Genomic DNA, 25,322 nt, shown 5'->3' with positions numbered 1-25,322 from the left:
CTTGTTTTGTAGCCTAACAATACCATCTATCCTAAAAAGATGTTCCATATATACTTGAAAAGAATGTATATTCTCCTGCTGTTAGATGGAATGTTCTGTATATGTTTGTTAGGTCCATTTAGTCTATAGTGTTGTTCAAATCCCGTTTCCTTATTGATTCACTGTTCGGATCATCTCTCTGTTGTTGAGAGTGGGGTATTAAAGTCCTCAGCTTTTACTGGATTGCTATTTATTTCTCCTTTTAGTTCTGTATTTGCTTTAAATATTTAGATGTACTGATGCTGAATGCATAAATATTTAGAATTGTTATATATTCTTGATAGATTGACCCCTTTATTATTACGGAATGACTTTTTTGTCTCTTATCATTTTTAGCTTAAAGTCTGTCTTTTCTGATATAAGTGTAGGTATTGCTGATTTCTTTTGGTTACCATTTGCTTGGAATATCTTTTTTCATCTCTTCACTCTCAGTCTTTGTATATCCTTAAAAGCTAATGTGAATCTCTATAGGCAGCTTATTACTGGATCTTGGGTTTTTTTACCCATTTAGCTGTTCTATGTCTTTTGATTGGAGAATTTAATCCATTTACTTTTAAAGTGGTTATGAATAGGCAAGAATATACGATTGCCATTTTGTTAATTGTTTTCTGACTGTTTTGTAGATTACTTGCTCCTTTCTTTCTCTCTCGCTGCCTTCCTTTGTGCTTTGATTTGTGTGTGTGTGGCGGTGGTATGCTTTAACCTCTTTAGCGTAACCTTTTGTGTATCTGCCAAAGGTTTTTCTGTTGGTGTTGTCACCATGACACTTACATAAATTATCTTATATTTATAACATTCTATTTTAAGCTGATAACATCTTAACTTCCATAGTACAAAAACTTTATACTTTTACTTCTTCCCCCTCATATTTTAAGTTATTGGCATTACATTTACATTTTTTATACTGTGTATCTAATAACAAGTTATTGTAATTGTTTTTAATATGTTTAACATAGTTTTTAAGATACTTTTTAAAACTTTTAGACAACAGTTGTAAGTAAATTATGCATCACCATTACAACTTTAGAGAATCTGACTTTGACTATATATTTACTATTACCGTTGAGTTTTACACATTCACGTGTATTTTGTTAATTAGCATCTTTTTATTTCAGTTTAAAGAACACCCTGTAGCATTTCTTGTAAGGCAGGTCTGGTGGTGATGAACTCCCTCAGCTTCTGTTTTTTGGGGAAAATCCTTCTCCACTTCTGAAGGAGAGCTTTGCTGGTATAGTGTTCTTGGTTGACATTTTTTTTCTTTTAGTATTTTGAATATATCGTCCCACTTTCTCCTGGCCTGCAAACTTTCTGTTGAGAAATCTGTTGATAGTCTTATTTCCATTCACAGATTAATAATAAGAAAAAGAATAAGAAATATTGGTATGTAACAACTATAATGAGTACTTACTATGTACCAGGAATAGAGCTAAATTATTTACAACTATTAATTCATCGAATTCCCTCCAACTCCACTATTATCTCATTTTATGTATGTGGAAACTGAGGCTCAGAGGTGTTGTGGCTTCCCCGCAACACTCAGCCAGCAAGCGGCCATGGAGCATCCCAGTTCAGCAGGTGGGACTGGGACTCAACCATAGGGAGCACTGCTGTCCCTTTTATGGATGTGAAGGCTGTAGGTGTTTGTTAGTTTGTTTGTTTTTGAGGCTCTTGTAGGCTCTAGACCAGAATTTCTCAACCTTGACACTATTGACATTTTTGATCCAGAAAATTCTTTTTTTGTTGGGGCTGTCCTGTGCCTTATAGGATGTTTAGCAGCATCTTTGGCCTCTACCCATTAGCTGTCAGAAGCACCTCACCCCACCACCCCCACCCTACTGCTGCAACCAGAGTTGTGAAAAACAAAACTGTCTCCAGAAATTTCCAGATGTCTGTGGGTGGCACGGTCTTCCCTGGTTTAGAGCCACTGCTCTAGACCAAGCTCTCCACCCTCTGCTGGAGTGTCTCACACGGTCTGATGCAAGGCTCACTTCCTTCCTGCCTCTCTACGTTGATAGGGCTATTGTTTGCCGAGGTGGGAGCAACTCCAAGTTTTATTTCAGTTGAGGGTGGGTTTCCTGAGTCCTGAGCTTTCCTGGTGATAAAGGCATCTGGGCTTCTACTAGTCCAGTAAAAACGAAAGACTTCTTTATGTCTCATGGCAGTCACACTGGGTTGTCTGCCCAGCTCCTCCTTGCTAGGAACTGGACCACACGTCCACAATCAGCTGTGTGTCTGGCCATAGCTGACGGCCCAGGGTAGATATCTTACTGCAGCCAGGGCAGTCAGTTCTGTCTCCCAGGAAGTTGGCAGGGGCGCCAGAGTGAGTCTCTCCTGGTGGCTAGAGCTGTGACCTGCAAACATAGCGGCTCTGGTGGCCATCTTCCTGCCCTGTGCACTGATAGGTAGAGAACAGTGGTTCTCTCTGTTGGTGCTCAGAGCAGCAGCAGCAGCATTGCCTGGGGACTGGTGAAAAATGCAAATTATCAGGCCCTCCTCAGACCTACTGATATGGACGCTCTGGAGAGGAGCCCAGCAATCTGCATTTTAACAAGTCCTCCAGGTGATTCTGACCCACACTAAGTTGGTATAGAGGGTGAAAGTGACCAAGGGAATATGATCCATGAGAGAAAGGGAGAGCTTCTCTGGATGGGATAACTTCCCAGTTCTCAATTCCATGCCTCCCAATGCCCAGCTGGCCATGGACCTTCTCCTGGCTTTGCTGAGATACTTCTATGTCCTCATAACAAAGTATGCCCTGACTTATTTTTTTCCCCTTAGTTGATTGAAGTCCGTTTCTTTTGCTTGCAGCTCAAACATCCCTACTTCCTCATCTCACAATGTAACTATATGCAACCCATGTAGAGAGGAAATTATATGGAGCAATGTCACCCCAGCTGCTCAGGAAAAGACTATAATTTTATCAAGGACTCTTGGAAATATTTAAAAGCTCCAGATAAAATACCCGTGTTTTTTTCTTATTGTCAAGAGCAAGAATTTGTGTGTGGACATGTGTGTCTACTTACAGAAGCTTATCTACTGAAAAAAACCCACCTTTTTCCCCTCCCCTCCCCTCTCATCTTCTTTGTAATTTTTATTCGTCAATGCTTAAAGGCGTGGCGTTTTCTTGACTTTTCTCTCACTTGTCTATCCTAGGTTAGCCTATAGTTAAGATAAATCTCAGTCAGCTGACAAATATTTATTGAATGCCTACAATGGGCCCGGTGTTTGGAGGGTCAGTTGGTCACAGTTCCCAGATAGTCTCCTCTCAAGGAACTTACAGTTTTGTAGGAGAGAAATGCAGTCTCAACTACATTGTGTCATATAATGCAGTGTTAGAAGTCCGGGACTAGGTTTGTGTACAAGGTTCAGAGGAAACCCAGAAGAGAGAGTGATGAACCTTCAGAGTAGGAAAGTTCTAGGAAAAGGGGAATGAAGGGTGGTGGTCAGAAAGGGCTTCCTGGAAAAAGTTCCACCTGAATTCAAGACTTGGAAATATGATTAGGTATCCACCAGTCAGAAAAGATGAGGGAAAGAGGGTGTTTAATTTGTGATTTGAAAGTATCCCAAGGGACTAATTGGATGTTTTGTTCCTCATCCTGTTCTTGATTCTGACTGACTTGGAGGGCTACTGTATGTTTATACACACACACACACACACACACACACACACATGGAAAATAAGGCAAAGAATTTTCTAGTTTCTTAAGGCCTCTAGAAACTGTCTCCATTATAGCATTGGCAGTTCCTCTCCCTGGACATAATTTATTAACTGGACTTTCAACATGATGTAGCTGAACATAACTGGTCTTTTAAAGTCATCCTTGTAAGGAGAATAGACTGTATGTTGGTTTATCTTGACCAGGAGAAAAATAAAAAGTATGAAGGGGAAAAAATTCCCTATTAAGTTTTATAATTATAATATGAAAATTCAGTTAATTTCTTTTATCATGGTGAGTCATTAAAGACTGAAGTAGGTTCCCAGCCTTTTGTTTCCAGAACAATCCCCTAGAGGCTTAGTGCTCCGTCATCCGAATGGGCCTGATTAAAGCTGGGAACCTCTATCTTCAGATTACTGCCCTCCGTCATTAGCATTACGTTATCTTGCTCTTCAGACTGATTTTTAATTTTTATGCTTGCAATTATAAATGATTTACAGGGACATTCATCGCCCAACCTGTCCTGAGTCATTAAATTCACCTAGGTTGAATGGCCCGATGTGCACCTGAAATTAACCAAATCAGTGACATTATCTTGCTGGATTTTTTCAGAGGCTTTAGAAATAGAGGAGACTCCTTTCTCCCTCTCAACTCCTGGGCTTAATGGGAAAATATTTTTAATTGATAAAAGAGGTAATTAGCCAACGCTAAGAGGTGCACGCTAATTGTGCAGTATATCTTGCAGAGTTAGTTTGCCCGTCGTTTCTGGAATAGAAGGGAAGATGACCCAAAATACGGACCAGCTGTAGTCACATGGGGCTAGTGTGAATGAGTTTTAGCTCCCTCAGTTAAGTTCAGGGGTAGAACTACGTTTATTGGGCACCTACTGTGTGTCAGAAACAAGAACTCTCACAACACTCCTTTGCTCCTCTCACTGCTGTGTTCTGTACTGTTTTGTTACAGGAGTGGAAACTTCACATGGAATGAAGACTGGGATGTCACTCAAGTCAAGGAAAAAGGAGCCAAGGGCAGGCTGTCCTATGCTCTTTTTCTCATTCAGGAGCTATGCCATTGTTCTCATTCTCCTTCTCTCTTTCTTATCTGTTTATCTCAAAGCTCTCTTTTTTTCTTGGCTGGCTTCCTCTGCTCATCTCTTTTGTGCTTGGGCCCAAAGAGCTGTGCTAACCCCATTCATTCACTGAGGGCCTTTTGCCTGAAGCACCCACCACTGGCTTGGCAACAGCCTTTCCCTTCTTAGTTGAAATTCTCTGGAACATCAGTGGTTGCTTATCAGCTAGTGATTTTTCTTTCCTTGTGTCAGAAATATGTCCCTGGTCCACTGTGGCCAGAAGGGACAGAAGTTGTAGGCAAAACCACAAGAATGAGGATAATGCATCCTTAAAACAGGTGTGATCCTTCCCATTTTCCAGATGCGGAAACTGAGGCTAATTAGTTAAAGGTCATATGGCCAGCAGCAACCAGATGCAGGAACTAGGGACAAGTTGGGACTGAGTCCAATCTCCTACTTTCTATTTGATGTGCTAGGTCTGCAACATGCATTTGTCCCACAATGTATAGGAATCGGGGAAGTTCAAGAGCCAGGCAGAGTGCTGGTTAATTTGGTTACAGACCCTGTGACCACTTTGGTAGTGTAAGCAACACCACCGCACCCCACTTTCTTAATTCTTTCTGTGTCTGTTCAGGGACATTGTGATAGCACATCTCATCCTCCTACAATCAGAGATGAAAGAGGAGACATCTTGCACACCTTGAGTTTTGGAAACAGCCCAAAGAACATCTGGTTGGAGGGTCACAAAAGATATTCGTGGGGCTCTGACAGTGAAGCTTGCTAAGGACGGGAAATCAACACTTTCCTCACTTCCAGAGGGTGGAGACCTGTACCTCCATTTACCAGGTCCGACACTCACTAGCTGGATGACGTCGGGCAATTACTTTACCTTCTGATCCTGTTTCCTCATCCGTAAATGAAGCTGATGTCGTTACAAAAACTAGATGAGGCCGTGTGTGCACGGAAGAACTCTCACACAGTGGTCATCCTGTGATTGCTGACTCTTCCCTCCTGTCTTGTCAAGACACTAAGGCCCTGGCCTCTTAATCATTATAGCCTTGATATTAGCCATTGCTCTGGGTCTGAGCATCACCTGGAAAGTTCTGCTAATCAAGGGACTTCAGCCTTTATTTACCCAGCACCCCCTTCCTCCTTTAGGTGACAGCACCCCCTTACTTGGTGAGGAGAAGTGCCGCTTTCTTCATGTGGTTCTGACAAAGCTGCAAATTCAGTACCAACCAGGCCTGGGCGGTCACGACTCTCATCTGCCTGGCCTCGCTGATTGGACCAGAGATGGGCACGTGATTGGACGCGGACCAATGGGAGTTCATATTCAGATGTCGGCAGGCTGGAGCTCACTCCCTTTTGGGTGAGTGTTGAGCTGGGACGATACAGCCTTGCTGCAGGGGGGCATGTCCGTAGGAGCAAGCAGAAGCAGAGACAGGACAGCAGGACGGGGCTAATTTCTGATGACATTGCTTTAATCCCTAGGGTCCTGAGGCTGGTCTTAAACTTCCGACTTTCATGAGCCAATGAATTCTCCTTTTGTGCTTAAGCCTTTTAAGCTGACTTTCTGTCACTTGTAACTGAAAGAGCTTTGGGGAAAACAGGGCTGAGTTTCTTCTAGTCAGGTGCTTGGGCGAGGTTTATGTCCCAGTGATAAACTTCACAGCCAGAGCCTTTTGGCTATTGGAGTCCGTAAAAGGCCCCGTGTAGGAAGGGTGCTGCCGCCGTGACGGTCTCTCTGCTCTTCCAGAGACTAGACACGAGCTCGGAGGCCGCCTTCCGCCGGCTTCCTTGCTAACCTCACTAGCTGTAGCATCTGCGCAGATGCCACGGACCTCACGATCCTCCCGCACTGTTTGCAGCCATGGGCCGGCACCTCCTGTTAGTCTCTGACTGGATACCACTTGAAAAGTATGCTCCATTTCCCATCACAAAACCATTTAATTGGATTATAGATGCTTGCGCTCACAATTTCTTCATCATTACGAACCATCATTGATGAGACGAAATGTGCTTTCTGTGGCAGCCCTGGCACCGGAAGTTCTCTGTTCCCACCTCTGTGTCCACGTGCTTGCCCTTAGCCGCATCTCAATTCCAGACCTGCCCTTGTGCCCCAATCACAGACTCCCCTTCCCTTCTCGTGGGCCTGCTTGCCTGCCTGACTGGCCTTCACCTGAGAATTGACCCATCTGGAATTTCTCCAAGCCTTTTCTAGCCCATTTCCAAAACAATCCTCTTTCACAAATTCCCTGCATTCTTCTGAACCAAATACATGTTTCTTCGTGAGGTAGTCTCGAGAGATGGACTTTAGAGTCAGATACACATATGTTTGGGTTTCATTGCTATCAGTCGCTAGTCATGTGACTCTAGACAAGCCTCAGTTTCCTCATCTATAAAGTGGGGACATATTAGGTGCCCAGGCAGGCCTGAGAGGAGATTCGGATACATTTGGCTTGTGATGTCTGGGAACAACTTCCTCCTCCGAGATCCATCAGTACTCAAGTATTTCAGTGGAGCCCTACCTCCTCTCTCAGTCTCTCTTTCCTGGCTCCTAGGAAATCATTGTCTCCTGGATATTCTCACACCACTTGGACCCCTCAGTCTTATTCTTCTCGGAGCTTTCTTCTTTGTGTGCCTGTGTCTTAAGTTGGGTTCTCCTAGAAGCAGACCTTGGAACAAGGGTTGGAGTGTAAGTGGTTTATTTAGGAGGTGATCTTGGGACAAGCAAGTAGAGTAGACACTTGAGGCAGTGAGGTGAAGGAAGCCAGAGCAGGTATGAATAAGGAGGTAACTGCTGTGGGCAGGTGGGGCTCCATCCTTGGATGGAGGTTGTGTGGGACACACTGGAATGCGGAAGCTAAGCTTGTTCCCCTCTACCTCCCATCCGTCATTGGCTGAGGGCTGTTAGCCTGGGCATTTGTGGCTGCAGCAAGCTCAACCTGAGAGAAGGCCCTGGGGAGGAGAGTGTCAGCAAGATGCCATGAGCACATTTGGAAACAGTGAGCACTGAGCAGAAATGGGCACGGCACTGGGGGCATCCGCCACGGCCCCTGAAGTCAGGGTTTGCCCTCTGTTCTCTTCTCTTCTCTGCCTCCACTCAGTGTTCTCCACGTGCCCTGCCACATGCTTTATGACTTCAACACCCCTCTGTCTCCCAGCAATTCCCAAAGCTCTGGCCTCAGCTATGCTCTCTTTCTCCCCACCAGGCTGTTCCACAGGCATCTTGAAGGAAATACTTCTGAAGCCACACTCATCATCCTTTTCTTCCGACCCCACCCCAAACCAGATCTTTCTTTTATAGTTTCATTCTTGGTGGATGGTATAACTCTATTTCCATTCTCCTAAGCTAGAAATTTCAGAGTCCTCTTTTTGCATCAGTCCTGTGATTCATCCTGTCGTCATCAGATTCTCCTGCTCCAGCCTATCGTATGTCTAGCTTCCAGAACTATGTTCATACACACTGCTCGCATCACTTTCCTGTAAAATTGTCTATTATGTGTTGTAAAAGACATTCTTGAGCTATCTGTCTTGCTCTGGTAACCCTTGTAACTTACCCCAAATGCACAAAAATGGGCCGATAGCTGCCATATTATCCCTAAGACGATCCCCATTCTCACCATCACGACTTACTGGACAAACTGCACTGGTCAGATTCTCTCAGAGACTTTGAATTGGAGCTAAAAGTTCTTGACTAGAGAGAAAGAGTAACTTGAGCTGGGGATGGCAATATTTGCTTGGACACATGACCCAGGCTTGGCCAACCAGGGTCCTCCACTCCTTGGCTATAGTGATTGGTTCAGAAGTGGTGCATGGCCCAACACCAGGCCAATCAGTCATCCCCTGAACTTCTGCTGGAACTTTCAGACAAGAGGCTTGCTTCTGGCTGCGAACATTAGCTCTACAGATGATTTCAATGGAGAGAGGCCATCTTTGCCTATACATTAAGGATAGGCCTTTGGAAAATGAAGCTGACACAGGAGAAAGTAAAGTGGAATAGAGTGTTAGGATCCTGATGATGGCCCTTGACCCCTGCTTCTAGCAGTGCCTGAAGTTGTGTTCAACCTAGATTCCCCTCATTTTTTTATTGTATTAACCTATGTAACACAACATTTACCATTTAAACCCTTTCTAAGTGTATAGTTCAGCGGCATTAAGCACATTCACAGTGTTGTACAGCCAGCACCACCATCCATCCCAGACCTTTTTCATCTTCCCAAACTGAAACCGTTAAACAGCAACTCCCCACCCTCCCCTCCCCTCAGCCCCTGGCAATTACCATTCTACTCTCTGTCCCTGTGGATTTGGCAACCCTAGGGACCTCATGTCAGTGGAATCACACAATGCTCGTCCTTTTGTGAGCCGTTTATTTCACTTACCACGTCTTCAAGATTCAATCAGGTTGTAACCTATGCCTAGACTTCCTGCTTTGGAGAGCCAGTAGACTTCTTTTGGCTTGAACTGTTTTGAGTTACATTTCTGTCACTTATGACCAAAGGAATCCTGGCTAATATAAAATAGATGTTAAAAGAGAAAGAAAAATAAGACAAAAGGTAGAGGAGAGTTCCTCTGGAAAGCTTCCAGCCCCTTTCTAGCCTGACTGCATGAGGCCCTTGGGGTCTCTAAAGACATATGACCATCTCTCTCTCTTTCTCTCTCTCTCAAGTGAATTCATTTCTGTTAAAATGAAGAGTTGTAAGCAAGATGCTTCCTTGTTCCTGCTAAGATAAAGCCTGAACTCCTCCAGCATGGGACAAAGGGCCTCCGTCTTCACGTCCTGTCACCTTCAAGAGGATCCTCTTCTTAATCCTCACCAAAGCTCTTACCATTTACCAAATAATTCAGCGTTTTTGGTAATCCCTGCCTTGTGCTGTCCTCTCTGCCTAGAGCGTCTCTCTTTTTCTAAGCAGAGAACTCCTACATACCCTTCAAAACCCTGCTTCAGTGTTACATCCTCTCCATAGTGTCTCTGACTTCTTTTTTATTCTCCCAAGCCATAGACACTTTGTACTGCAACTGTTCATAGATTTCTTAGTCTTTACATTAAGAGCTCCGAGAGGGCACGGGTTGTATTTGCTTCTTTATATCTTAGGACATAGCACAGTTGCTAACAGTGACTTTTTGTTGAGTAAATGAACATAAAAAAATTACTTGATAAAACTCAATACTTGATATCTAAATAATTAGTGCACTGAGGGCTTTAAAACATTGCTTACCATCTAAGAAGGTGAAATATGAAATATGTTCCCTGAGAACTTTTTTAAAAAGTTGTTATTTTCACTATTAATAAAAACCCAGAGTGAATCCTAAGCCCAGTACAGACAGATTTAGCAAGTATTTCCAAGAGTGGAAACCCAGATAAACGATTCTTCACCATATTTGGTGAGATGTGGAATAGCATTTTTCCGTGGTCTAACGTGCACTTTGCAGCGTGTATTCTTTTTAAGGATATACAATGCAGTTCACTCACTCATTATGTTGGATTATCCCTTAATCCTTATACTCCTGGGTGAACCCAAGAAATGATGGGTCATGACATCATGTAATAATTCACCTTCTGTTGCTCTCTGGCACTGTCTCCTTCTTTTCCATGTCCCCTGCATCTGTCTCCCACTGATGTGTTCGGAAGACATCTGAGCTGGACAGTCCAGCCGAATGAGACATTTTGCTACTGTGGTGCCTTCTCTGTAGGTTGCTTTAGAGTTAGATATTTTTGTTCTTGTGGAACACGTAAAACCCTCTCATAGTCCCCTCTGGCCTGCCATAGCTTTTGAAAGAATAGAGGATCTTTGCCGTTTGAAAAGTGTCATGTCTTTGATTTTTGTCACCGATGGTCTTAAGATTCATAAGCACAGACTGTTTTCTCCAAATTTCTCTGTACACCTAATTCTTTCTTTTTCCACAAAAGTATTTTTATTTACTTATTTTAAGATATTATTTATTTGTTTGAGAGAGAGAGAGAGAGAGAGAGAAAGAGCGCACGCGAGAGAGAGTGCAAGGGGGGGAGGGGCAGAGTGAGAAGTGGTCTCCTTGCTGAGCAGGAAGCCCGCCAGAGGGCTCCATCCCAGGACCCTGAGATCATGACCTGAGCCAAGATCAAGAGCCAGCCACTTAACTGACTGAACCACCCAGGCAGCCCCACAAAAGGAGCTTTTTTTATTTTGGTAATATACATGCTCATTTTGGGCAATTTGGAAAATTCAGAAAAAGATAAAAAAAGAAAGGGATCATCATTAATAATCCCATAATCCCATGATCAGAGCCTGATTTTGTTAAAATATTGGTATATTTACATGAAAAACTATGGACTCTGGGAAACAAACTGAGGGTTTCAGAGGGAAGGAGCATGGGAGGATGGGCTAGCCCGGTGAAGGGTATTAAGGAGGGCACGCACTGGGTGTTATATGCAAGCAATGAATCATGGAACACTACATCGAAAACTAAGGATGTACTGTACGGTGACTAACAACATAATAAAAAAAAGATATTGGTATATTTGCTATTACTAAGATATTTATTTATCTCCTAACATTGTATTATTTTTTTAAAACAACCTCAATATCACTGGCATAAAATCAACTATGCATACTGAAAGCGTACAATTTGATGACTTGGGGCATATTTCCACGCTTGTGAAACCATCACTGCAACGGAGATAATGAATGTCACTTCAGAGTTTCCTGGTGCCCCCTTGGTCGTTCTCCTGATCCCCCCCACCCCCGGGTATCCACTGATCTACTTTCTCTCACTAGAGATTCAGGTGCATTTTCCAGAAATGTATGTAAGTGGAGTCATACGGTATGTACTTTTTTTTGTCTGGCTTCTTTCACTCAGCATATATTTATTTTGAGTTTCATCCACATTGTCATGTGTTCGTTGCTTTTTAATTGATGGCTCCTATTCTATAGCGTGGATGTACCACACTTTGTGGACTCGTGCACTGACATCTGGGTTGTTTCCAGCTATTATAAATGAAGCTGCTGCAAATATTCATACACAAGAATTAATGTGCATGTATACTTTTATTTCCCTTGGGTAAATACCTAAGAGTGGAATGGCTGGGTCATCTGGTAGGTGCCTTATTCACTTTGTTTCAGGAAACTGACAAAGTATTTTCCCAATCAATTGTATCATTTTACATTTCCATCAGCAATCAGGATTTACATTTCCAATCCTCCACATCCCTGTCACTTGGTATAGTCCATCTTTTTAATTTAGCCATTCTGGTGGGTGTGCAATGGGTATCTCCTTGGGGTTGTAATTATCATTTTCCTAATGACTCATGATATTGACCATCTTTTTGTGTTTTTATTGCCAGTCATATGTCTTCTTTGGTGAAGTATCTGTTCAAATCTTCTGCACATTTTGAAAGTGTAGTATATGTCTTATTACCGAGTTGTAAGGATACTTTATAGTCTAGATCCAAGTCCTTTGTTGGAGAGGTTTGTCCAGTATTTTCTCTTAGTCTATGGCTTACCTGTTCATTATTTATAATAGTGGGTTTTGAAGAACAAAAGATACTGATTTAGGTAAGGTCCAGTTTATTGATATTTTTCATGATAGCTTGTATTTTTGCATCCTATTTCAGAAGATAACTTTGCTAAACCCAAAACCACTAAGATTTTCTCCTGTGTTTTCTTCTATACGTCTTTTAAATTTCAGCTCTTAAATTTTTTTTTTAAAGATTTTATTTATTCATTCGACAGAGACAGCCAGCGAGAGAGGGAACACAAGCAGGGGGAGTGGGAGAGGAAGAAGCAGGCTCGATCCCAGAACGCCAGGATCACGCCCTGAGCTGAAGGCAGACGCTTAAGGACTGAACCACCCAGGTGCCCCTCAGCTCTTAAATTTTGATCTATGATCCGTTTTTTACTTTTGTGTATTACGTGAGGTACGGATCCAAGTTCGTTGTTTTGTTTTACATATGGTTCTCTAGTTCCAGCGTTTTGAATAATTTTATATCATCTCTTCGTGCATGTGCTATGTGAACTTGGTATCTCTGCTGTGCCACTGAACAGTCGTGTGGCCTTTTACAAGTCACTCTGACTCTGTATCTCAGTTTAATAATCTGTAGAATGGGTATCATAATTACTGGCTCATATTGGACAGCGTGGTTCTAGTGATCAACTTGAGATAAGTAATTATCGTTCATGACTTTTTTTTTCTCTGAAATGTTGGAAAATTGAAAGTCAACCTTGATTCTTCCTTCACAGTCATTGTCACACTCAGGCACTTCTAGATATTTCTTGAATCCATTGTCTCCTCATGACTTCCACCCCCAGTGTCCTCATCAGGCCAGGCTGTTTTCTCATGCAGACTGTTGCAGGATCCTACCAACTGGTCTGCTGCCTCTGCATTTGCTGCCCTCCCGCCTGACCTCTCTGCTCCCTGTAGGGTGAATCATCAAACCTTGGTGGTCGGGTTATCTTTTGCTTATACTGTATCATCTTCAAGGTCAAGTCTAAGCTCGCGTCCAGGCACTCCACGCTCTGACTCTGCTTCTGCTCTAGCCTCGTCTCCCACTGCTCCCTGCTGATACTATATGTGCAGGAACACACTCCCTCCCTACCCCAGACTCCCCGAGCCCCACAGACACGTCTTGCTCACCTCCATGCGCCTCGACTCTAGCTGTGAGACTTCCTACTTCTTTGTGTTCCTGCTGAACTCTGGGAGCGACCTCCATGCCCAGAGTGTCACGCGGCCTTAACCACATTGCACTGAAAGTACCATTTGTGTCTCTCCCCTCAAAAGGCAAGTAGCCCAAGAAGAGCCACTGTCGCTTTATGCACTTTTTTTTCTTGACATCCAGCATAGAGTCTGGCTCAGAGTAGAACCAAGAATTATTTGAAGATCTAAACATGGTACCGGACGAGGGATGACTATTTTTGTGAAGAATAATTATAGCAGTTCCGTGAAGAAATGGCTCTTAGAAATCATCCAGGTGAGCATTTCCTCACCCAGATTCAGAGCCAGTGACTGTAGAAACTTTCTACCCCTGTCTCTAGAAGGAGGGAAAGGCAGAGGGGAAAGGGCTGGAGTTAACGTAGGGCCTCACTCGTTTGTCTTGGCATAGATCATTGGTGGATACTAAATAGGGAGGTAAGAGGTGGATGGAAAGATTATTAAGGACAGTATCTGAGAATGAGACTAATAAAACCTCAGTATTGCCCCAAAAAATACTTGTTAAAAGGAAAAATAAAAACTAGAGGAGGGGTGGCTGGGTGGCTCAGTCAGTTAAACGTCCAGCTTGATTCCAGCTCAGGTCATGATCTCAGGGTCTTGAGATCGAGCCCGTGTCAGGCTCTGGGCTCAGTGGGGAGTCTGCTTGAGGATTCTGTCTCTCCCTCTCTCTCTGCCTCGCCCCCTGCTCATGTGTGCACAGACTGTCTCTCTCTCAAATAAATAAATCTTAAAAAAAAAAAAACCCAAACTACAGAGTAGATATACAAGAACGTGAATATATTTGCAGCCACCGAACTATACACTTAAAAATGGTTAAAATGATACATTTTGTGTTGTGTATATTTTACCACGGGAAAAAAATAGACAAGGGGAAAAAACTATACAGTAGAAATAAATGACCCCTGAATCAAGGGGTCAAAATTAACATTATTGATCAAAGGCAAATGGACACCATGGGCCTGTGGGTGTGATACCTGAGAAAGGCCCATTAGCACTCACGTATCATTCCAGCAGAAATGAAAACCTCAATCCAACCCTGAGGAGTCACCAGACAGACCCAAATAGGTGTCAAGTTATGCAATAACTGCCCATATTCCTCGAAAAATATCAATATCATGGGGCTCATGGGTTGCTCAGTTGTTAAGCGTCTGCCTTCTGCTTGGGTCATGATCCCAGGGTCCTGGGATCGAGCCCCGCATTGGGCTCCCTGCTCAGTGGGAAGCCTGCTTCTCCCTCCCCCACCTCCCCTGCTTGTGTTCCTTCTCTCACTGTGTCTGTCTCTCTCTCTGTCATAAATAAATAAAATCTTTTTAAAAAAATCAATGTCTTAAAAGGTAAGGACTGTTCCAGGTTAAAGGATGACAACTAAATGTCATACATGAGCCTAGATCAGGTCCTGCACCAGAAAAAAAGAAATTTCTTTCTTCTCCTTTTTCAATTTTTTTTTTAAATAAAGCATCTTATAGGGACAGCTGGCAAAGTTGGAATGTAAACTATAGATTAGATAAAATATATTGCTTTTCCTGAGTGTGATAACTATACTATGGTTATGGTAGAGACTCTCCTTGTTTTTAGGAAATATACACTGAATTGTGTGTTTGGGGGGAAGGTGCCATGATATGTACAACCTCACGTAGTTCACAAGTAATGTAAGTTAATGGTAAAGCATCTGCGGCAAGTGTTACAGATGAATGACTGCATAAAAGCTATGCAGGCACCCTTTGTACTATTCTTGCAAACCTTTCATTAAGTTTGAAAGTATTTCGGGGCGCCTGGGTGGCTCAGTCAGTTAAGCGTCTGCCTTCGGCTCAGGGCGTGATCCCGGCGTTCCGGGATCAAGTCCCACATCAGGCTCCTCCGCTGGGAGCCTGCTTCTTCCTCTCCCACTCCCCTGCTGTGTTCCCTCTCTCGCTGGCTGTCTCTCTGTCACATAAATAAATAAAATCTTAAAAAAAAAAAAAAAAGCTATGCAGGCATCCTTTGTACTATTCTTGCAAACTTTTCATTAAGTTTGAAAGTATTTCAGGGCACCTGGCTGGCTCAGTCAGTTAAGCGTCTGCCTTCGGCTCAGGGCGTGATCTGAGGGTCCTAGGATCAAGCCCCACATCGGGCTCCCTGCTCAGTGGGGAGTCTGCTTCTCCCTCTCCCTTTGCCCCTCCCCCTGCTTGTGCTCGCTCTCTTTCAAAATAAATAAATAGGTAAAATCTTTTTTAAAAAAGTTTGAAAGTATTTTAAGACAAAAAAGTTTTAGAATTGGGGATTGATTCAATGAATGTTATATCCATACAAAGTCATACGTGGCAGTGATTAAAAATAATGATAAGAAATTTATTTATTGATGTGAAAACAAGTTCATGATATATAGTTGAATGAAGAGAGCAAGTTGCAGTATGATCTTGGTTTTATTCAAAACAAAACAAACATCTCCTGTTCTAAAGCACAGTCTGGAACGATGTGCACCAACATGTCAATTCCGGTCATTGCTGAGTTAGGAAATAAAGGGTAATTTAAATGTTCTTCTTCGTGTTTATCTATGTTTTCTACTTTTTCTATGCTGTGCATGCATTAATTGTGCTATAAATTTAATTATTAAATAATGTGAAGGAACAAATGACAAAAAAAGCTGTAAAGCCATGCACGTGCATGGACTGATGGGGGCCCTCTAAGCTGGGGTACTCGTCTTCTTCAGTAACCTCTTCCAGGTAGAAGCTCGGCATTCTGTCAACTTCCAGTATCTACCCTGTGGTGATTAAAAAAGAAAAACTCTGTATCCTCCATCCTCTGTCTCCTACTCAGTCTTCTCAAGCTAGAGCCGTTTCTGGTGTACTTGGTATTCTCGACTGCTCTTCATGTGTCCTCAGTGTTTCCTGCTACCTGGTGCATTTAAGGGAGGTTTTTCAACTGCTTGCCCTCGCAGTCTCCTGCAGTTTTCCCTAACTAATTGTAAGATGCTCGATTGTATGGCCCTCACTAAGTGCTGTGCGTGTGGGAAGCATCACGCCCCTCCTTCTCTTTCCACTCTCACCTGCTCTCAGCAGGTGCAGGACTGACCACTACATCCCTGGCCTGCTGACTTTGGGGGCTTGGAAGATGGAGTAATCGCTTTTCCGAGATGCCTTCTTTGAAATCTCTCCCTCCAAGAGCAATTCCAGCAAAGACAAAAAGCACGACAGTAATGATATCGTTAGTGTGTAGATTAGAAGTTTCTCTCTACTCTAGTCTGTCTTGAAGAACCATCTCTAATGGTTGATTCGGCTTCTGGATGTCTGAAAAAATCAGATCATCATCTACCACGTTTACCCCTTAAGACTGTGTTTTCCTGTTAATTGAGCATAATGTCACGGTCTTCTTGTTTTTATTCAAAATGTTTTAATGAATTTATTACACTTCCTTCATTTTCTTGTCTTGAATTCTTCATCAGACCCTTTAACGTTCAGTTTCTGAACACAGGTTTGGAGATTTTTGCTTGTTATATATTGCACGTCTTGAGACATGTTGGATTCTCTTGTCATTTTGACACTGATTTACCAGAATGAACTTCCTGCGAGAACACTGTTGCGAAGAAATTGTTCTGCTCTGACAGCAGATGATCGTCATTAGTTTTGCTCAGTTTGGGGACCCAGTGCAGACGCTGTGGAAATTGCAGGGGTGATGATCTGTAGCCCACTGGGTCTGGGCATTTTCCTAATGTGAGCGACCGCCAGCTCATTACATCAGCTTCTTGTATTTGGAGACAGGCAACCTGGTTTAGAATATCATCTTTATTATTATTATTTTTTTGTATTGCCAAGTGACAGGATAAACATAGCATGGGGTGAGGGCTTGCTTAGATATCTGTTCAGGCTCATGTCTTCCTGGACCTTCGTTCTAAGGGATCTTTCTTGTTTTTTCTTGATATCATTTGTCCTTTAAAATAAAGCCAGGATTTTAGCTGAAAACTAACCAAAGGCAAAACTCCGTATTCTTCAGGTCATGCCTGTTCAAAGTCTCCCTTTCATCCATTTGGGAAACAAAACAGCTTAAAAGTTTACAAAGGAATTTATTTGCATGGTCATTTCCTTTAGGTTGGGAATAATATTCTTCTTGAAGTAACTTGGAAAACCTGGACCTAAAATTATACTCGGCTAGAAAGTGGGAAAATAGCCCCAAAGACTAGAAGGTAGTTGGAGGAGGGCCCGCTTTTGCTGTAGGTGCTGTTACCATCAAATGCTGACCTTTGTGAGAGGCGGAAGCCAGTCAGCCAGGAAGGCCCAGGTTTTGGTCCTTTGAGCCCCTCCGTGAGTACCTCTGGAGACACAACATCTCATCTCACCACTGCCACCCAGGCCACTTCTCATCATCCCCTCTTCTCCTCACCGGTGCCTCTCCATCCACTCTGGCCTTCACCAGTCTGTTCCCTAGAGGGCTCACTAGAAATGCAAACGTCGTCATGACTCTGCTTCCCCCTAAAGCTCCACAGTGGCTCCTCACTCTGTTAGGGCTAAAATCCAGCTTGTGCACGACTGGGCCCAACCCTCGTCTCCCACGTCACCTGCCACCATGCTCCCCTCCAGCCCTGCGCTCCCACCTGCCTCCATCTGGGGGAGACTCCTTTGTGACGGCATCTCATACAGCCATATCCCCCTCCTGCTGAGTGCCCACCTTCGGTTTGTATCCACATAGTCACTGCTGTGTCTCTTTGATTAAGTGTAAGCTCCACTAGAGAAGAGAACCTGTCCCTGCTGTATCACCAGCACCAAACCCAGAGATGTGGTTAAGTCAGAAAAACTCAAGGTGAAGTCTAGATTGATTTACCAGTTTCCACTGAGGAGAATGAGCTATGGGCGTGTTTGCATCCTTGCCTAAAGGGATCAGGCAAGACTTTGTGCCTCTCGAGTCAATTCCTGTCTGTTATAACAACGCAGTAAACATCAGTTCAGTTCTAGTATTTACTATGCAAATTACACTGGCTCAGACTTATTCTGACTCAGTTGCTGGACCCATCCTCTCTCCCCTTCGAAGCATCCTTTGGCTCTTCCTAGAAGTTCCTCAATTGTAGCCGCCAGGCCTCATGCAGCCCATGCTTTCCCTTTTGCTGCTTGTCTAGTTCTCACGTCCCCTGTCCTGAAACCACTGGAGGGAACAAGGCAGAGCCCTTTCTCAATAGTCCCTCTGGGAGATCGCCAGTGTCCATACTCCGGTTGGTTACTGGGTCCTTACACAAGGAGTCTTCTCAAAATAAAGGAAAAGTTTGGCCCAAAGACGAATGTAAGTTTCCTCCCCTAGAGGCCAAAACTGTTTACAAAGGTTTAAAAACAAAACAAGCAACAATAACAACAAAAAATTTTAAGTTCGAGAAATCAGCCAAGACATATAAAATATGCATTGCCTTGTTTAATTTTCAGAACACAGAACTGTGTTCTGAGTGTTCATCTCTGTTTTAGAGATGAGAAAAAAACGAGGTTCTGGGACATTGAGTGACTCAGTGATACAGCGGCAGGGCCACGATACCAACCCAGGTCTCACGACGATGTTAGCTCTTACCCAGTTTTCTATGTGCAGGCTGCGGAGGAGGGGGAGGGGGAGGAATGGCTGACACGGGGACTTGCTCTGGATTAATTTCAATTAGCCCCTGTCCGAAATCGTCCTGTAAAGGCAATATCCAAAATAGGCTTGACTGAAGACAGATTACTTATAGAGAGACACACAGTGTATTCCTAAGTGTCAGTTTCATCATCTTAATCTTTTAACTTCATACATGCTCCCATGTAAGGTATTTTCTCCCAAGTCCACATTTCTAAATGTCTGTGTGTCTCCTTGTAACCACAGAACCTCCCAACGCCACCCAGGCAGGGGCCTCCTTGTGCAGATTCCCAAGAGCTGACATCCCCTTCAGGTGCCCACGTGACACTCCTTGAGGACTTGGCATGGTCATGAGGTCATGCTGCCAAGCTTGTGCTTATTCTTAGTTTCGGGAGTGTGGGATAGACTTTTTGCCAGAATCCTGCCCTGGCGCTCCAGGTAACTGACCACAAGTGAAGGCCGATTCTGCTATTTATAGTGAGTGACAAAAAATAGCCTCATCCCTTTGAATGGTGTGCCTGTGCCATATGCCTAAGGCCTCCTAGCATCGGAAAGATGCTTCTCTCCAGACCTCGCATGGCAGCAGGGCTTCTGACGCAGACCCAGCAGCACCACGGTGCACGCATGGTATATCTCAGGTGCGCGCGTCTGCTCCAGGGGCACCCAGAGCCCGGGGGATAGCGATGCAGGGCTTCAGCACAGGGCTCAAGTAGAGCCTAGTTATGGACTCAAGGAAGGAAGCAGGAGCTTGGGAAGAGGGGAGTGAGGTAAGACTGAATCCAGCTATTGGAGTTGGGTACAAAGTCAGGGTAGGAACATGAGCATGGCTGGTCTGATCCTGAGCCATGAAGATACCAGCGACTCATTGGTCCCTACCCCTGGGCTGGGATTGAGTCTGGGTGTGAAGGGTTAATGGACCCAACTGAACGGGCTGGAGTGACCAGTCGAGTGTAGGCAGCCCATGTTCCTTTCTAGCTGCGTGCAGGTGAGCAACTTACTTCTTCTCTCTGAGCTGTTTCCTCATCCAAAGCGGTGGGCCTACAGGAGCCACTGCTGTGCTAGGTGTGTGCATCAGAATCACCTAGAAGCTTGTCAGAATCAGGATGCCAGGCCCTTCCTTGCAGACTGATTCAGGAGGTCTGGGAGAATGCTGGGGATCTGGATGTTTCCCAGGTTCCCTAGGAGATTCTGATGCACACCAGTGTTGGAGAGCCCCCATACTAGATGAACACAAGGGGTCTTCCCTGATGTCCCTGTGTTCTGACGTTTGCCCAGTCGACGGTAAGAAAGCACAGATGGTAGGCATTTGCCTCACACAGTGATCAGGCAGCGTCAGAATCAGACACTTTATCAGCTGCTTGCTGCACCCCAAGAAATCACCAATCAGGAGCTTACCCAAAGCCAGTTTTTCATGTGTGACTTCACCCCCTTCTACTTTCTCTCCTAGGCAACCCCTCCTTCTCCCATGGCTTAATTACCTCTCTCCCAGAGGTCACAAACAGGGGACCAGAAAGACAAACCTGGCCTAGCCACCCATGAGTTTTATTTAGTCAGCCCAGTATTTTTTTAAAAGTCTGAATGGTGTGGAGTCAGACCACGTATTTACTTTCTGGCTCACCACGGGCCCGCCACGCCCGTGCGGCGTCAGTGCTTTACCTTCCCTGCCTAGACCCCGATTTTCGATTTCCTGCAGCATCTCAGCTCCTGTCTCCAGCCCCAACCTCTTTCTGAGCGTCAGGCCCATATAGCCACATGCCTCTTGGAGACAGAATCCGGCTGTCTACTCAGTGGAAGACCTGGCCCGTAGTGCACGGCCGGGTAAACATGAGTGATATTATTATCCCAACCGTGCACCTCCTCTCGGGGTCTTGTGGGCAGCTCAGCCCCACCTCAGTATTCAAAACAGAACTCAGCACTTTCTTTACCTTCACCCCCAGCCTCTCCACCGTTCTCTCTTTCCACAAAAGAAATCACCAGAAAGTGCCTAAGACTGGGAGCCATCCTGGGCCCTTTCATCTCCCTCAATGTGACTTGACATCAGACCTTGTGCAAAAATCTCTTTTGGTTCCATTCCGTTTTCTCCATCTCACTGCCACCATCCTAGCCCACGCCACCATCGTCTTTGCCAGGACTGTGGTAGTTGCCAGATTATTCTCCTGCGGACATTATTGTTTTGGTCTAACCCATTGCTCATTTCAAAGCCACGGAGCTCATTAAACAAACTGGGTCTTGCCTCTGCCCTGCATGCAGCCCATTTATTGGCTTCCCGTTGGCCCCGGATAGATTCTCCAGCAAGATCCTCCCCCGTCTGGCTCCTGCCTCCTCCCCAGCCTCCTCTGGCTCTCCGTGTCCCAGCCACCTGGGACTTGTGTTATCTCTGGGATGTGCCCTACTGTCTCTGGCCTCCGGGTCCTCACATATGCCATTCCTCCTCCTGGAGGACTCTTCCCCTTACTATTCACTTGAATAGTTGCTACATTTTCTTCATGTCCCACTTAGCTGTCACTTCCTCAGAAAGTCTTCCCTGATACCCAAGATCAAGTCAGGCCCCCTGCTATGAGCTCGCAGAGCCCCTGGGCCTTCCCTGGCATAGCACTCACCACACAGCAGCATGACTGCATGCTCTCTGGACCAAGGCTCCACGAGGGCAGGAATGGTCACGGTCTGGCTCGTTCCCTGCTCTCTCTTCCACGCTTAGCACATGCTTGGAACAGAGTAGTGCACAAAGTTTGCTGAGGAAAGGGAGAGAAAAAGAAGGAAAGCGTGGAAGGGGAACCAGAAAGGAGCACAACTAGCACCTCTTTCTTGCCTAAGGGAAGACCAGAGCTGACACATCCCACCCTCAACCCCAATCTCCTAAAATTGAGCACTTATGAGAGCAGGCATTCTCTTATTCAGTGCTGTGTCCTCAGTCTCTAACAAAGAGTAGGTGTGCCGTGGAGGTCATTCCAAGAACTTCTTGACCTGGACTATAGCCCATAGCAGGACAAGTCAGAGAACTGCTATTTTTTTTTTTTTTTGTAACAAGCCTTGAGCAATGTACTTTTTAGAGTATGTACATGTATATAAAGTCTGATAAAAATTAAAATCTAAAAAAAAAAAAAGAAGAAACAACTGATCAATCTCACACCAAGTACCCTCTTGTTACCACAGCGAAATCAGATTGGGTTATGAACTTGCCCAGTAGGGGATCTCTTGTCCAAATATGATGAAACTGACTAGCAACACTTGAAGAAAATGTAATTCTGAAAGTCAGAGAAAGACTTAGAATGCAGTTCATCCACTGGACTAAAATAGAGATTTGGGCTTCACCATCTGGTAAGCCAGAATGCAGGGGAAAGTGTGAACGTTGGCCCTTAAGTGCCTGAAGTTTGGGCCCGAGCCACTGCTTACTGCGCCCAGGTCTGTGGGGGATTTATTCAGCCTCTCCACTTGACTTTCTTTCCTGTAAAATGGGGACACTGAGACCTGCCTTGCTGCTCAGCCCTGACGACCAGCTGCCCCTAGAGGACATTGCTTCGAAGTACCTCTGCGGTTCTGTTATTTCAAGATTTGGTGTTTGGGCTCAGAGATACGGGGAGCTCATGAAATACCGCTCTCCCCGTGGGAAGAGGCACTGTTTCTTTACTGTCAGTGTCCTAAAAGAATGAGAAAAATGGTGGCAGAGAAACAGGAAAGCAACACAACAAAGACGCATGCGATTGAAAACGCAAGAATTAGCTTCTCACTGGATCTCGGAGTCACGCTGGAGGCCAAGGCTCTTCTTCCCATGTTTCCCTTCTCCCTCCCCGGTATTCCTGGGGAAGCCTCGCAGCGAGGGTAGCCAGGGGCAGGATCCTAATGGGTAGAAGGAGTTTTGTTTTTCCAGGCTGCTCATCACTCCAGTGCTTTTTCAAAAAATAACATTCGTATTCAGACATCTTTTAAAGTAACGTTTTTTTTCTTATTTCAAAGACAAATCATGTTCATTCTGGAAAATTCATACAAGCAAAAAGAAGAAAAAAGTTAGCCAGAAACTCTACTGCTAGATGACTACTGAAAACATTTTGGAGTCTATCCTTTCAAAGTTTTTTCTAGGCAATAAGTACATCCATCGACCAAAAGGTCTTATACGAAAAATGAGATCAAATGGTACATACCGTTCTGTATCTGATCTTTCTCACTGAACAGCTTTCCATGTCAGCAAATGCACGTTATCTCATGTCACGATGGACGACGTCAACAGCTGCCCAGGGTGGCTGGCAGTCTCCCTGGGTTCAGGCTGGTAGCTTGTTTCCGTGAACAGTTTCAGTGAATGACTTCGTAGTAAAGACTTCATACAACCCCTGACTGTTTCCTTACAGTGGGTTCTCACAGTTGCTGTTAGTTATCTCAAGAAAAGAAGACAATAAGACAGTGCGTGAAAATGTTTAGGTCGTAAGTGGGCCTGTTAGGTGGTGGTGGGGATTGTAATTCAGCATTATGCTTTTATTTCTGACCCTGTTCAACCTCCACATTTATCTCAAGTGCAACCTCGTTTCTAGTCAACCAACTTAAAAAATAAACAGGATACAGCCACTCTCCTTTAAAGAGATTATCATCTAATGGCAGAGATGAGAGACACAGTAACCATCTATATAAGAAGTGAGTTTTCATTTTCCATTTAATGCAAAAGTTCCTGGCTATTCACAGTAAGAAGCAGGGATAAGATGGAAATGATCATGCTAACAATAGCCCATGTTTAATGAGCACTTACTATGTCCAGGATCTATTCGTGTAGCGCGTGGGGCTGTGTTAAATGACGCGCATCACTGATTCTCACTGCTAGGCTCCAGGGTGGGAATTACAGTTATGAACATTCTATTGTCGTGTAAACTGAGGTACAGGGAAGTGAAATGACTTGCCTGGGTAACTCAGCTAGCGAGTGGTGGCCCTTTGAGGCTAGAGCCCTTTTCTCTGAAACACACATCCTTGGGCTGGGAGAGAGGGTCCTAGGGCCCTAGAATAAGCATTGTGATTCAACCTTCTAGATACTGCGGCCTGACAACCGGCTTGCTGACGTCCCCCATGGTGGGGTTCATGGTGACCAATCGATGTACCTTCCACGCGCCCATCAGCTTTCCTCAGGTCCCAGTGGCTGCTTTGGCTGTGGAGAAAGTGGGTCACTCCAGCGTGCATTACCGCCTGGCTCTGTTCCCACCTAAGGCCATGAAGGAGCTGCCTTCTGTAAATCACTGGGACCTCAGTGATGGCTTTTTCTTTGGCCACCCCAAGCTGGCCCATTTTGACTCTTCAGCCTGTACCACCGGGTCTTCAGTCCATGTCTTTGTGAATCCAGCCACCAGCAAGCCAACGGGCCTTCCAGAAGACTTGAGGGAGGGCCTCCTGAGGCTAATGAGCCCAGCTTCTGTGTGAATCATGGGTATGTGGCATTTCGCCTGTCAGAAAATAAAATTCAGATGAATTTCTAAACGATTTGTTTAGATTCCTTGGCATATCTTTTAACCCTTAAAATGACTGTCAGTTCTAAAAGCTTGTATGACTGAGTTCTCTGGCTCTACCGATCGTCAGGCCAGGGGCAGAGAGCTTTACACAGCGTCTCCCTGAGCCTCTCAGCCACCCCGTGGGGCAGGTTCTGCTCTTACTGCCTTTTTCAGAAGTGGAAAAGGAGGCTTGCAGAGTAGAAGCAGTGGGCCTGGAGCCACCCAGGTGACGAGTCCGTCTGACTCAGTCACCCGGGTGTGCTCTCTCCGTGCACCTTCATGGCTCATGTCCTAGCAGCCCGGCCACACACTTCCCTGGTTTGGGATCATCCCTTCTGCTAGGACTTGGTAAATCTCCTCAACTTCTTACAGGTAATAACCATGTGACCTCTATTTTTTTTTTAAAGATGTGAACTTAAAAAAAAACCCAAAAAACAAAAAACTCATCTTTCATGTATTTAAAACAACAAACAGGCCTCTGACAATTTTCTGATCCACAGCCCCGCTCACTCGCTCCTGCCGTGGGTGGAAGCCTGAAAGTGAGCACGAAGAAACCCACAAACAAATAAATGTTGCTGAACCGAGTGAGGACCCTGCTTTGGCAGACTCATAAAAATGGTCACCGTGTGCTATGCACTGGCTTCATGAAATGCTCTGTGGGCATTTCCTTGATCAATCCCTATTCCTCTCCTCGAAGGTAGGGATTACTGTCGCCATTTTTCAGATGAGATCGTTGACGCTTCCAAGTGAACAGCTGGAGTAGGGGAAGGAGTTCTAGTCTAACCTCTGCCTCGGTCTGGAGGAAGGGAAATCCACAAGCTGACTCTTTCTGAGCCTCAGTTTCCCCTC

At 44.7% G+C, this 25,322-nt stretch overlaps 1 protein-coding gene across 1 annotated transcript in view; it reads left to right on the top strand.

Moving 5' to 3' along the window:
• Positions 1–24,465, top strand: part of LOC103659348 — a 168,052-nt gene extending 143,587 nt beyond the window's left edge. The window contains exons 3-5 of the mRNA XM_040638916.1: positions 4,659–4,723; positions 5,923–6,133; positions 24,021–24,465. Of these exons, the coding sequence (XP_040494850.1) occupies positions 4,659–4,723; positions 5,923–6,133; positions 24,021–24,405 (661 nt within the window). The 3' untranslated portion in view covers positions 24,406–24,465. The remainder of the gene's footprint in view (positions 1–4,658; positions 4,724–5,922; positions 6,134–24,020) is intronic.
• The last annotated feature ends 857 nt before the right edge of the window (positions 24,466–25,322 follow it).

This window comes from Ursus maritimus, unplaced genomic scaffold (assembly GCF_017311325.1).
Source record: "Ursus maritimus isolate PB19 unplaced genomic scaffold, ASM1731132v1 scaffold_23, whole genome shotgun sequence".
Lineage (NCBI taxonomy): Eukaryota > Metazoa > Chordata > Mammalia > Carnivora > Ursidae > Ursus > Ursus maritimus.
Note: the sequence above shows the minus strand (reverse complement) of the source record. Positions and strands in the feature narration are given on the sequence as shown.